Here is a 13,700-nt window from a genome sequence, read left to right as displayed (position 1 = left end):
AGCTTGGCTTCCATTTGAAATGCGCGGCTTTTGCTTGAAAAATATGCAGCATAGTTTTAGGGCGTTCATTTTTAATTATACAGTTTGGCAGTCACTCTTAAATCTTTGGTTGGCTATACAGTTTTACAGCCTTCAAAACGGAAGGAAAACAATGTTTAATTGAATTTGCTGTTTCATGATACTTTTTTTATTGAATAAAAAGCAAACTAATTTTCTTTTAATTTTTATATGCACACGACATTTCTGTAGCCAATCGAATGACCGCTTTGAGGTGGTAATAAGCCAAATTACCGATCCTCTGTCTAGTTATTCGATTTCCAAAAATAATTATTATGTTTAAATGCGCTGAAAGTTTGGAAAAATCCTCAAAAATTAGTGTTTTCTTATTTAAATGCTAATCAATGGAAAATTGTATAATGAACTCAAGAGCATACGGCTTTGATATTTGGACAACTATTTTTAATTTTATGGAAAAAGAACAACATATTTTTCGTCAAATTTAATTTCCAATGCATTGCTCAAAACACTAATGTAATTCTTGGCTCGATACGAAGAACTTGTAATTAAAAGCTAGTAGACAAAAAGGTATGTGTAATAATTTATTGCCATCGGCATAGTAATAATTTAATCCGGAAGCTCACTTTCACCTTGTTGATTTTTTTCTGCACAGCCAAACTTTAAGTTGCATTTATGCATTTTACATAACGCCAAATGACAATGCACATTGAAGGGCCAAAAAGCGAAAGTTGGTAATGCATTAATAATATTGCAGCTAAAAGGAAATACCTTTTAAAGCATCGGATGCATTTAAAATGGAAGTGCTGTATTCTCTGCAGATTTCAGTAAGTATTAGTTTTCGCTAAAGTTGAAGCCAAAATTCGAACCCTGCTGTGTAAAAGAGCTTAAAGTTTGTCTATTTGACTTAACTCGATGTTCTGCAGAAAGCTTTAAGGATGTTCTGAGCCAGGATACCAAACATTTGAAAACCGCTAAAAGCTCCTACACGTCGCGATTGACCCACATAATGCAGTTCAGTTACATATTTGAGTCTGGTCATTAGTTTTGCGTAAGGGCCAGTGAAAAAACTCACGAAGAAAGAGTAGCTGGCGTGCCAAATTGATACCATCAGTAATGAATAATAATGCCCAATAAGCGAGTCGGCTGATAATGACGAGATGTGGCCCATTACATAAACGAAAGCACATTGCACCGCAGCTCCAGCCAGCCAGTCAGCCAGCCAGTCCAGCTTATTAGCGTTAATTGTTGGCGACACTCTTATTCCAATTTCCATTCCATTTTCAATTTCAATTTCATTTTCACATCTATTTCCATTCCATTTCGCTTTATTCCACCGCCCGCCATTGAATCATTCAAAATCATTCGAACTTGGCAAGTGTCTGTCCCCCTTAACGCTTAACGAGATTGCAGTTCGACTGGCTCTTCTCTCCTCTCCGCTGGCCTTTGGTCATCATCGGCCATCGGGCATTGGCCATTGGCCATCGGCTGATAAATGAGTCTGGGCCAGACATTATGCAATATTGGGGCCCTAAGGCGATTGGGACCGGTACCCAAAATAGCCACCGAAATACGCTGCCATTCAAATGCAGTGATGCCCCAATAGTTTGAAACCGAATAGGTGTTTCTGCCAACATCCTTTCATAAATGTGACTTTTATATGCATACATAACTTAAATGGTATCTTTAAATTACAGTACATGAAGAGATTGCCGCCGTTTAAATGGTAAACATATTCGTTTTTAAAGTGGTAATCTTAATGGGTTAAAAATAAGGGTTTTTAAAGTGCTAAATCTAACTTCTGGAAAGAGACTTCCTGGAAACAGATACCATTTTTCATGTACTTCGTTAGAGATGTTAAACCAAAGGATTTGAAACTGGAAGGAATTGTTCACTCCAAAAACAGCCAAACTGCTGGGCAATTATATTTCTGTAACATGTACTCCTTGCAATGTTTTGAATAGAGCCATCAGATGGAAATTGCAATAACTGAATATGTACGAAACAAAATGAAATAAAAACAACAGGATTTGTGGCCCAAAGCACTGGTTTATTTGCTCATTGATGCATTTAAAGATGGCCATTTTGGGGAAAGGATGAACCAGGCAAGAGAATAAACCGGTGACAGTTGTGGATGCGGCAATCGGATCGATAAATCAGGCTTGTTTATGGCAACAGCAGCGGCCATAACCGTAACTCCCGCCGCCGGCAATGGTGGCCAGTTCGAAAATCGAGTGGAGTCCAGTGGAGTCGAGTGGAGGGTCTCGGTTTGTCCATGGGGCCATGACCTGCCCCAAGTGCTTTGCGTAACAACAACAACAGCAGCAGCAGTAACAACAATAACAGCAGTGGCAACAACAACATCGGTGGCAACAACAAATGCGGCAGGGAGTGTGGAATTTTGTTGCTTTTGGCTTTCCCAGCCAGTCACGATCGCCGCAATTTTCTTGTCACTGTCACCCGAAATACGAAAAAAAAAAACGTAAAAAAAAACTAAAACCGCTCGGCACACGCAACAAAGCAAAGCAGCAACAGCAGCAACAGCAGCAACATCGGCTTAAAAGACAAATAAACAAAGCGGCTGCCACAGTAAAAACTGCAACTGCACGAACAGCAGCAGTAACAGTAACAGAAACAGAAACAGTAACAACAATACAACAGCAAAGAGGAATACAAAACAAGAGAGAACGCTATAGTCGAGTTCCCCGACTATCTGATACCCGTTACTCAGCTGGTGGAAGTGCGAATGAGAGTCTTAAACACTGAGAGTTTTTGCCAATTTGTGGGCGTTAGGGTGGGCGTGGCAAAAAGTTTTTTTGCAAATCGATAGAAATTTATAAGACTAATACAAAAATGAAAAAATATCAAAACATTTTTCAAAAGTGTGGGCGTGGCAGTTTTGGGCGGTTTGTGGGCGTTAGAGGGGGCGTGGCAAAAAGTTTTTTGGCAAATCGATAGAAATTTACAAGACCAATACAAAAATGAAAAAATATCAAAACATTTTTCAAAAGTGTGGGCGTGGCAGTTTTGGGCGGTTTGTGGGCGTTAGAGGGGGCGTGGCAAAAAGTGTTTTGGCAAATCGATAGAAATTTACAAGACCAATACAAAAATGAAAAGATATCAAAACATTTTTCAAAAGTGTGGGCGTAGCAGCTTTTGGCGGTTTGTGGGCGTTAGAGTGGGCGTGGCAAAAAGTTTTTTTGGCAAATCGATAGAAATTTACAAGACCAATTCAAAAATGAAAAGATATCAAAACATTTTTCAAAAGTGTGGGCGTGGCAGTTTTGGGCGGTTTGTGGGCGTTAGAGTGGGCGTGGCAACATGAATCGACAAACTTGCGCTGCGTCTATGTCTCTGGAGTCTGTATGCTTAATCCTAACTTTCTAGCTTTTGTAGTTCCTGAGATCACAGCGTTCATACGGACGGACAGACAGACGGACAGACGGACAGACGGACAGACGGACAGACGGACATGGTCATATCGACTCGGCTATTGGTCCTGATCAAGAATATATATACTTTATATGGTCGGAAACCCTTCCTTCTGCCTGTTACATACTTTTCAACGAATCTAGTATACCCTTTTACTCTACGAGTAACGGGTATAAAAAGGAAAAACTGTTGCAGCAGCAACAACAGAAATTGGCGATTTGCCGCTGCTGATAAGAATTAAATTGACTGAATTCAATGCGAATATCGAATACCCTAATCAGGCAATATTTCACTAGGTAATTTAGGATATGTTTTTAAAATATTGGAATGCCAAATGAAGAAAAATGATACAGTGGTAACATGCATATCATGAATAAAATTGGGAATTTATTTAAATCCCAAATATAATGAAATAATTAATAAAATAATAATAAAATAATAATAAAATAATAATTAAATAATAATAAATAAATAATAATAATAATAAATAAAATAATAATAAATAAATAATAATAATAATAAATAAAATAATAATAAATAAATAATAATAATAATAAATAAAATAATAATAAATAAATAATATATTATCATGGCTTAAAAATATAGTTATTCATATTATTCAGTTCTTAAATATGGTAATCTATTTATATTCAAGTGAATATACATACGATTATGGTACCCAATTTGCGGTAGTGTATAGTTGTAAGCATTTTACCATTTCAGGAACATAGGGATGTAATTTAGTAGATACAAATATTTGTACAATATTTTGGTTATTTTCTGAATATCCAAGACTATCCACTAGTTCACGCTACCCTTTTTCGGGTAGTGTACAAATGGTTTGCCCGCAAAAACAGCAAACAGCCGCAACGAGCGACAATTTAACGAGGCTGCTGCTGCCGTTGGATGTTGCTGCTGCTTCTACTGCTGCTGCTGCTGCTGTTTCTGTTGCTGCTGCGTGGTGTTGCTGCTGCTGGTGTCCCCCCCTCCCGCAGCAACATTTTGGCCTCTGCCGCGCTCGCAATCGCTGCCGACGCCGACGTCGACGTCGACTTCTTCGGGCGGCGGTTTCCATTTCATTTTTAAGCTAACGCTCGTCGCGTTCAGCGTTTTAATATTTAATTGTCGTCGATCGCGAGCGGTTGTCATTGCTCCACTGGAATAGTAGTGGAATTGCCATTTGCCATAGCCACGGCTGTACCGTTACCGTTAATCGTGAAGTGACCCACCGCATACCACACCTGAAACGCGAAGCAGCACCTTCTTTTTGTTCAGTGTTCTTCAGTTTTTTTGTTCAGTGTGCAGTTTGCCCCTCCGCAGTGGCCATGATCATGATACCCTGGATTCCATGCATTAGTGCGGCCATCGTGCTGATCCTGTGCCCCCTGCACACATCCTCGCGCAGCTACAGCAACGGCCTGATCTTCTACGAGCTGCGAACCCATCGCCACTACCTCCCGCCCACGGTCAGTGTGTCCAGGGGCCGCAATCTGGCCAGCGTCAAGTACTCCGAGAAGGGCTCCATCTGGTCCACCTTTGGCCAGCCCTGCGAGTGCAGCGGACCCACCTGTGGCTGCTGCGCCGGCCTCAAGGTCGATCAGTACCGATTCGATCAGAAAGGTGAGAAAACCTATCACTATTAACGGGGAGCTAAGGAAAAGCTTTTCTTTAAGGACTTTTCCTTAGAATTTAAGTCCGTGTTTGAAGTTCTTCAATCTTTAAATTGTATCTATAAGTAGCAGATTTGTAATATTGAACAGAGTGACATATGGCGTAGTATTTTAAGCTTTCTTAGTTGCATTTTTAAAGGCAGAATGTTTTTTGTTTTTTTCTTTAAAAAGTAATGGGCTTGCAATGTTGTATAATTTAGTTATAAAGGTTCAAGTTCAACAAGAACTATGTTTAAAAATACCAATTGCTAAGTTCTAAAGCTACCTATCTTTTTAAATTATATCTACACAAAAAGGATGGACAAATACAATTTTTTCCCAGTGTGCTTGTTATTTATTCGGTGATGCAAAGCAGCATTCAAATGGGTTTTCATTATCTGTATGCCATTTAGCTTAATATCTTAATATCCACTAATGAACACTAGCTTAGTAGTAATCCCCCACGGAACAATCCGTCGGCCATGTGGTTATGGATAAATTGGGATCTTTGCGGTCACTCAGCCTGGAATCACTCGAAATCGTGGCTCCTGGCCTGCGGGTGGTGGGCACATATATTTGGCTGCGATTTCGGCTGGATTCCAGGCCGATTTCCTTGGCCAAGAAACGAAGAAACCAATCTTGGCCGCGGGTTGGCGGCGCATGCCGGAGACTACAATGCGATCGGCGGTTTGGCTTGGTTGCCATTTCGCTACGCTTCGCTTCGTGACATGCCAGCATTTGCCAATCAAAATGCCACAAATTGTTGGCGCTTCCAGCGGCCAGCGGTGGCCACCCCCTCATCCTCATCCACATCCTCACCCACCATTTGCCATGGGATCCGCCGACAGTTTGCCACCCGCCACTTTCATTCATTGAATCGAATCGTTTCGTTTCATTGTTGTGCCTATCTGTAATTTTGACTCAGCGTTTTCTTTCCATTTTGCCTCTGTTTGCAGTCTGCGCCAACGTGAGCTTTGTGCCGCATCTGGAGGAGGCCCAACTGGAGGTCTTTCTGAATGGCAGACCCTCCTCGAAGTACGGAATCTCGGTGCGCAATCCGGAGCCCTTCTGCATTCCCGTCATGATGGGTGTACCGATGGCCATGTGCGTCCAAATGACCGACGTCAAGGTGGTTGGCAACAATCTGAACATGTGCATGGACTTTGTGGTCCGGATGGCCACCACCGATCTCTTCGAGATGCATTTCCAGTGCATGCAAATGGGCCTGGATGGTCTGCAGTATGTGGACAAGAATGGCAAGCCCGTGCTGCCGGTTGGCGATGGCCAGAGCGACGATCCGGAGGAGTACGAGTACGCCGAGCTGGAGGATCAGCCGGAAGAGTATCCCTATCAAGAGGATGTCAAGGATGTGGAGGATCAATCCCAGAGCTATCAGCCAGACAACAATCAGCAGCAGAAGAATACAACAGTGGTTACTGATCAGGTGGAGAAGGAGGATGAGATGGAGGAGAATCAATCATTGGGTTATCAGACTCTCATAAATAACCAAGTCCAGAAGGTTGAGCCATCTTTAAATCTAGAGGACTTGAGCTACCTACCTCAGAGGAATCAGACACCAAGCGAGCCAGCTAAACAGGATCAGCTGGAGGAAGAACAACCAGGCTATCCGACACTGGGTCAAATTAAGGTTGAATACCAAGATGAAGAAAAGCCTGCGGAAAAGCAGCCGGAGATCCAAAAACCTTTAGAAGACACGTTGGATGAAGAGGAACCAACGGGTTATCAGCCTCCCATTGTGATGGATACCCCGCACAAAGCTCAAGAGGAACAGCAGCCTGCAGAGGATCATCAAGAAGAGGAGGAGATGGAGGAGGAGAAGAAAGAGGAGGAGAAGAATTCAGAGAGCGAAGGAGATGATCAGGAGGCAGAAGAAGAAGCCGATGAGGTGGAGCCCCTGCCAATCGAAAGTGAAATGCTAATGGCCAGCGATCCGGCAGAAGAAGCACCTCTCGCAGAAGAAGCCGAAGAAACGGCAGCTGAAGACGCGAAAGAGACGGCAGCAGAGGCGGCGGCGGAGAAAGAGAAAGAGACGGGAGCAGACTCGGCGCAAGAGACACCTGACAATGACAATGGTTATGGCGAGAGTGGCCCGAGGCCAAGTCAGGTAATTGAAACAATTACCAATTCAATAGCAGCCACTGAAGCGCCCACAACAACAACCACAACAACAACACCAACAACCACAACAACAACCACACCAATAACCACAATAACAACAACGAAAATACCAACAACAACGACAACGACAAAAATACCGACAACAGCAATGACATTTAACAAGCCAAACATTGGTATTGATGACACAAACAATGGGGAGAAGACAGTAGAAGCAGAGGGTGAGAAGAAGGTGGAGGAGCCAGAAGAAGAGAAGGAGGGGGAGACATCTGAAGAAGGGGAGGCAGAAGACGACGAAGAAGAAGACTCGACAACAGTGGCTGTTGAAATGGAAAACGATAGTGATAATGAGATAAACGTGGACGATGACGATGATGATGATGAAGTGGAGAAAAAAAACCTGGTGAAGGAACCCCCAAGCCAGGTGACGAAGGGGGAGAAGAAACAGGAAGAGGGAGCGGAGGAAAAGGTCAAAGAGAGCGCGCAGAAGGGGGAGAAAGAGCCGGAAAAAGAGGTGAAGGCAAGTCATGAGGAAAAGGTCAATCCAAAAGACACAGCAGCCGAAGAAGGTGAAGATAAGGATAAAGAAGACGAAGAAGGGGAGGCTGCCGATGAAGAAGAGGGAGACGAAGACGAAGACGACGAGGAGGAAGAAGAGGAGGAGGACGATGCCAAGGAAGAAGGCGAGGAAGACGCTGCAGAAGAATCCGCTGAGGCTGCAGCAGCAAAGCCCGAAGAAAGCGCTGTGAAAATCGATGGAAATGGCAACGGCTATGAAAATGCCTATGCAAATGCGAATGAAAATGCGAATGAAAATGTGAATGAAAATGCATATGAAAATACATATGTAAATGCATATGGAAATGCGAATGAAAATGCGAATGAAAATGTGAATGAAAATGCATATGGAAATGCATATGCGACGCCGGCAGCGAAGTCGTTGTCCCGACGCCGCCGTCTGCGCACCCGCCGCCTGCCACGCCCCCTGAGGAAACACCATTAGGCCCCTCCCCTCTCCTCACCGCTCCTTAACTTAATTTATTGTAATTCGTAACTCGTAATTCGTAATTCGTAATTTGTAATTGTTAATGAATTGTTAATGCTAAACGTTGAAGCCTGTTAATTAATACGTATTTATTGTATTTATTGAAACCAACTCAAAGCCAAACTCAAGCGAAATAAACGTTAATTGTAATTTAACCACTGACATTCCAAGTTAATAACTGGGATTTTTCGCGGGTTGCCTGGCTGAAACAGCAGCCATAACTCCAGTTATTCAAAATCGGTATTTTCTGGTACAACTGCCCTAAAGCCAAAAATGCAAAATCGAAAGCTGTTAATAATAGTTTTTCACCGATCTCCAGACTATTTCCCATCATGATGGCTTAGCTCCACCAGTTAAAGTCACACTTTTGTTCACTGGCTTCACTCAGTAACTTGCCAAATTCCAGTTGGCCAAAATTAGCGTTTGCCCGAAATTAGCCGTATGAAAATTGAACATGTCATGGACGAGTGGCCTGTACAAGTCGCTGCTCCTGCGGAGCCAGCAATCGCTGGTGCGTCCGGATCTCGCCCTCCTGGACCTGCAAATATCCAAGCGGACCATTGAGACGATGATCGGTCATCGACGCGATTCGAATTCCAGTCTCTCACGCACCGCCGATATCGTTGTTAGAAGGTGCGACGAGCTCTTCAATGCCAACGAATTCGAGAATGCCCTAACCACGCTCTATACGGACGGACGTCCCTTCGGCGGACAGTTCGCCCACGGACGCTTCGAGCTGCTCAAGCAGCGGGTGAGTCCTCGCTGCCATCTTAGTGTATCATATTTATCGATTTTTTTTAAAGAAGTTGCGTTTCGAATGTCACTTTCCCTAGAGCCTCGCCGTTTTCGAAGACACCTTGGGCGAATCGCTGCGTCCCTTCATGCAGCAGCACAGTGGCGTCCTGCAGCAAATCAGCCGCCGGCAAAAGGAGCTGGCCGCCCACGTGTCCCGCCCCCTTTGGAAGACGCTGCGCGACCGGCGGCAGTGCGACGTCCAAAGTGTCCTGGTCAGGGAGCGGCCACAGCTGACCTCACTGGAGAAGGCTCGTCGGCGGGCGAGTGAGAGCCTCTACAACTACCACTACTTGGGCCGCAGCGCCGTCGACGTTGCGCTGCTGCGTCAACTGCGCAGCGACCGCAACTTCCTCAATCCCCTCCGGCTGATCACCACGCCCCCCCTGCGCAGGCTGGCCGAGGAGCAGTTCACCACTGTGCGGCGGTTTATGGTGAGTCCAATTCCTACAGGGTAACTCTTCAACTTTTCCGGGGAAAAGCATTTCGATAGAATTCGAGGGAATTGCAGAGCAAAGTTAACAGATCAGCAGGCTAACTTTTATTTCTATTCTTTATTATAATATTAAGAGATAAAAAGTAGAAAACATTTTGAAATTTACTCTTAGTTTCCTGGATTATTAGAGACACTTTTATAGAGAACCCTATCTCACTTCTAACTTACATTACTAAAGATACTTACTAATTTTACTAAAGATAAGTTACTTGCTTACTTGCTTTAATTCTACTAAAGATAATCTACCTACTTACCCTCTAGTTTAACTAAAGATAATCTACTTACTTACCCTCTAATTTTACTTAAAATAAGCTCTTTACCTGCCCTCTAATTTTAGTAAAGATAAGTTACTTGCTTACTTGCTTTAATTCTACTAAAGATAATCTACCTACTTACCCTCTAGTTTAACTAAAGATAATCTACTTACTTACCCTCTAATTTTACTTAAAATAAGCTCTTTACCTGCCCTCTAATTTTAGTAAAGATAAGTTACTTGCTTACTTGCTTTAATTCTACTTAAGATAATCTACTTACTTACCCTCTAATTTTACTAAAGATAATATACTTACTTATCCTCTAATTTTACCAAAGACAATGCTCAATATCGTAAACTAAGCTTTTAAATTTTGAATTGAAAACATGTTCTCTGGTGTAATTTCCTCCCACTTCTCATGAATTCACTTAGAAAATGCTCCAAGCGCGGAATCCGATGTACAACCGGCGGTACGTGCGCCAGCGGCACGGGCGGATTGCGGACGTGGAGCGGCGCCGGTGGCAGGAGATGCACCTGTTCCACGCCCAATACCAGACGCGACGCGACTGCATGCGGATGCTGCACGAGGTGCACAGGCGGCGGCGGGAGGGCGATGTGGATAAGCTGTCCGACTACGTGGAGGAGATAATGTCGGGTTTCATAGAGTATAAGACGCAGCGCACGCTGCCCTGGAAGTGGGAGTTCATCAACGACGTGTACAATACCCTGGCGCTGGCCCATTGCGATAGGTGCACGGTGCCAGCCCATGTGGACTTTCTGCAGGCCCAGAATCGACCCATCTTGTATCTGCTGCGGACGGAGAAGCTGCGCGACATGAGCGTAAGGTTCGGGGGACCCAACATCTATGTGGAGATCGAGAAGGAGGATGAGCGGCACAGCCGAATGAAGTGAGTAAAGCTGTTTGCTCTTTGTATAAAATAAATAAAATATGTATATTTATATAAAATATAATAAAAAATATAATATAAAATATAATATAAAATATAATATAAAATATAATATATAATATAAAATATTTCTCATTTCTCAGCCAGAAGCTGGAGCAACTGGAGCATCGCCTGCGTCACTCGCGCTTTCCAATCGAGCGATCCTACTTGTTTTTCGAGATTGCGCGCTGCCACTTCAAGGAGTCGCGATTCGACAAGTGCCTCGTGGTGGCCCGCAAGGCCTTCAACGGTGGGTAATGCTCCTTAACCCCTTAAGACACCTTCCTTAACCCACTATTGACCCCCAGAGGCCCGCAGCTGCAACTGTCCGATCTGGCGGTTCAACAGCATCTTCCTGGGCTGCCAGGTGCACGCCGTGCTCAATCGCTTCGAGCGGCTGAAGGAGTCGCTGGCGAGGGCGAGCCAGCTGGCCAGCGAGCTGAAGGCGCCCAAACTGGTGGCCTATATAGCCATCTGCATCAATGTGAACGACTACGATCTGGCCTTCCAGCGGATGCGGCAGTCGGATGTGACCAGGCGAAAGTCACGCAGACGAAGTCCCATCAGCACAATGACATCGAATAGCTCGCAGGGATCGCAAAGTAGCACATAGTTATTTTGTTTACTAAACTAGTTGCTCTTAGCTCTACATTTCACTTGAAACTACCTGCTGGAATATAAAGCTAAGAGCAACAAGTTGCAGGTAATTTAGGAACAAGTTTTACCATTACCGAATCTTAACATTTGATCTCCTTTTTTACAAATAAATGTTGAGCAATGCTTGTAAGTCCATTAAAAGATAATTTTCGAGAGAAATGCATTGCTTTGATAATTTTTTGCTCACAGATATAAATAACAAAACCGAAATTGTATGAAATCGGGTTAAGTGCGAATTCTCCCACGCCAATACTCGAAAACAAAAGTGTTGGATTTTCACAGCATTTAGCGTTGGCCCCAAATGTTGCAATGGCTAAACTAGTAAGCGAAGCGCGGGAAAAAAAAACCATACCAAAAATAGCAGAAAGAAAGAAATACAACGAAAGGGGGGCCATTAGGGCCGTGGAAAACAATAACCCCCCATAATCGGGCAATATTATATAACACTTAAATGCCAGCAGCTGAAATTATTTAATGATGTTGTTACCTTCTTCATCTGCCTTTCATGGCTCTGCTGGCGATTATACGACAATTATTACAATATTTATTTAAAATTATACCCGTTATGCGCAGAGTTTAAGGGTATACTTGGTTCGCTGATGAGAATGTAACAGCAAATCATATAATATATACATATTTTTAATCATAATCAATAGCTCAGTCAATTTGTGACTGCGGAACATGACTGAATTTTAAATTTTATTAATATTATTGCCCATTTCTATAGGCATGCCACAAAGATTGTTGAACTTCCAGTTTCGCACTCCCACTGGCTGATTAACGGGTATCTGATAGTCGAGGAAGCGTTCTCTCTTCTTTTAATTGCTTTTATTTTTCACCACCGCTCGCAAATGCTTCTTTTTTGTTTTGGTAGTTTTTTAAATCCATTTTTTTCACTTGTACTTCTATTTTTTTGTGTACAACTTTGCATAAGCAACTTTGTGGGGCGGGGTTTTCAGGGGGGGGGAACAGCGACTATTACTCTTCATTTGTATGCCAGCGGGAGTGTGGGTGTCCACTGCTTTTATTTTTGTTTTTTTTCGGTTCGCTTTTTTTGCGGAAAGAAAGTTAGCTGACAAAAAAAAAGAAGAGTGAACTGGACATGGGGCAGCCGCCAATTAAATGTTTTGCTTTTGCCGCTTTATCGTTTTTGGCAATAGCGCAACAAGCCATGCGAAGTGTCGTCGAAATGCGACCGAAAACAATAAATAAGCACGAAACAAGCAAAGTCGAGCAAAAAGCGAGCCAGCAGCTGCATTTCAATTGAATTTCCAGGCAGCGGGTCTAAAACTGCCGCTTCCATGGGAGAAATTGCAGCTATTAGGGGCAATCTTGTACGAAAAGTTTGTAACAAGTGGAAGAATTTGAAAATTTAATCAATGTTGCTCAACTACAACTAGTTGTGAAGTTGGTTGTATTAACCAATATGCGCTACTTAAAATACATTGATTGGGCAAAGTTGAAATTATGAAACTATTAGCCAATAGAGAAGTTATTTTGCAACTATTTTAATTAAGTAAAAGTTTGTGTGAAAATCTCTTTAAAATTATTTTTTATTGTATTTATTTTTAGGTTTTTATATAATGTTTAAAACCAATGACAAACCTCTTAAAAAATATATTTTTATTGTATTTATTTTTAGATATTTATACAATGTTTAAAACCAATGACAAACTACTTCTTTAAGGCACGCTTGGGATAACATTACAATTGCTGTTAATTAAGCTTATTTGTTCTTAATTGCAGATACTTTCCTGTTTCGTAAGCAGTGAGCCGCACTTGTTGCTATGTGACCTGTGACCTGTGACCCGGGACCTGTGACCCGCCGCCACCTGCAGCCAATTAGCCAGCACTCATACGCCCTGTTGCATGCATAAACGGCACTCCAAATCAAAGTCGAGGTGCGGGCCAAAAGGACGGAGAAGGAGCCACGGGGAGAACTACTTCTGCAGCTTAAGTTCAAACTAAAGTGCACTGCAAGAAAAGGATTTCATTCCTAAACACAAAAGAGGTATTTATGAATGCGTTAACAAAACAATGACAGCCTATGAATAAAGTAGATTCACATTAAAGCGAGATCATTAGATTGTTAACTTAAAATCATTATAAATTTAAATAAACACAAGTAAAATCATTCCGTTGCCGATTAACATTTTATTAGGCGCCTATTTGTCCAGTGTTTGTACATGAAAATTAGGCGTCTATTTCTCCAGTGTATGTACATAAAAAACACATATGCTGAGGTGTCAGTAGCTCGTGCAGGTGCAAATTGAGTTCA

The 13,700-nt window shown here is 42.7% G+C and overlaps 2 protein-coding genes across 4 annotated transcripts; both read left to right on the top strand.

The window, feature by feature from the left end:
- Window positions 1–4,456: 4,456 nt before the first annotated feature.
- Window positions 4,457–8,383, top strand: LOC120455892 (glutamic acid-rich protein). Its single transcript, XM_039642387.1, has 2 exons — window positions 4,457–5,067; window positions 6,053–8,383. Exons 1-2 carry the CDS (start codon window positions 4,773–4,775, stop codon window positions 8,233–8,235), a joined length of 2,478 nt encoding a protein of 825 aa, XP_039498321.1. The 5' UTR covers window positions 4,457–4,772; the 3' UTR covers window positions 8,236–8,383.
- Window positions 8,384–8,622: 239 nt separating this feature from the next.
- Window positions 8,623–11,526, top strand: LOC120457056. 3 transcript variants are annotated; one of them, XM_039644231.2, is made up of 5 exons: window positions 8,623–9,028; window positions 9,111–9,503; window positions 10,251–10,726; window positions 10,870–11,015; window positions 11,074–11,525. In XM_039644231.2, the coding sequence occupies exons 1-5, from the start codon at window positions 8,732–8,734 to the stop codon at window positions 11,376–11,378; spliced, it is 1,617 nt and encodes a 538-aa protein (XP_039500165.1). In that variant the 5' UTR covers window positions 8,623–8,731; the 3' UTR covers window positions 11,379–11,525. The 3 variants fall into 3 exon arrangements, with proteins under 3 accessions (XP_039500165.1, XP_039500166.1, XP_039500167.1); XM_039644232.2 differs by having other exon boundaries at window positions 8,890–9,028; window positions 9,081–9,503; window positions 11,074–11,526; XM_039644233.2 differs by having other exon boundaries at window positions 8,892–9,028; window positions 9,084–9,503; window positions 11,074–11,526.
- Window positions 11,527–13,700: the final 2,174 nt, after the last annotated feature.

This window comes from Drosophila santomea, chromosome X, assembly GCF_016746245.2.
Source record: "Drosophila santomea strain STO CAGO 1482 chromosome X, Prin_Dsan_1.1, whole genome shotgun sequence".
NCBI classification, from domain to species: Eukaryota; Metazoa; Arthropoda; class Insecta; order Diptera; family Drosophilidae; genus Drosophila; species Drosophila santomea.
The sequence above is the reverse complement of the archived record's forward strand: the minus strand, read 5'-3'. Positions and strand labels throughout refer to the sequence as shown.

Excerpts from the sequence above, each read along its gene's own strand:
- LOC120457056 (XM_039644231.2), top strand. The coding sequence starts at position 8,732 with ATGTCATGGACGAGTGGCCTGTACAAGTCGCTGCTCCTGCGGAGCCAG. Across the intron at positions 9,029-9,110 it reads TCGAGCTGCTCAAGCAGCGG|AGCCTCGCCGTTTTCGAAGA; the intron begins GTGAGTCCTCGC and ends CACTTTCCCTAG. Across the intron at positions 10,727-10,869 it reads GAGCGGCACAGCCGAATGAA|CCAGAAGCTGGAGCAACTGG; the intron begins GTGAGTAAAGCT and ends CTCATTTCTCAG.
- LOC120455892 (XM_039642387.1), top strand. The coding sequence starts at position 4,773 with ATGATCATGATACCCTGGATTCCATGCATTAGTGCGGCCATCGTGCTG. Across the intron at positions 5,068-6,052 it reads GTACCGATTCGATCAGAAAG|TCTGCGCCAACGTGAGCTTT; the intron begins GTGAGAAAACCT and ends CTCTGTTTGCAG.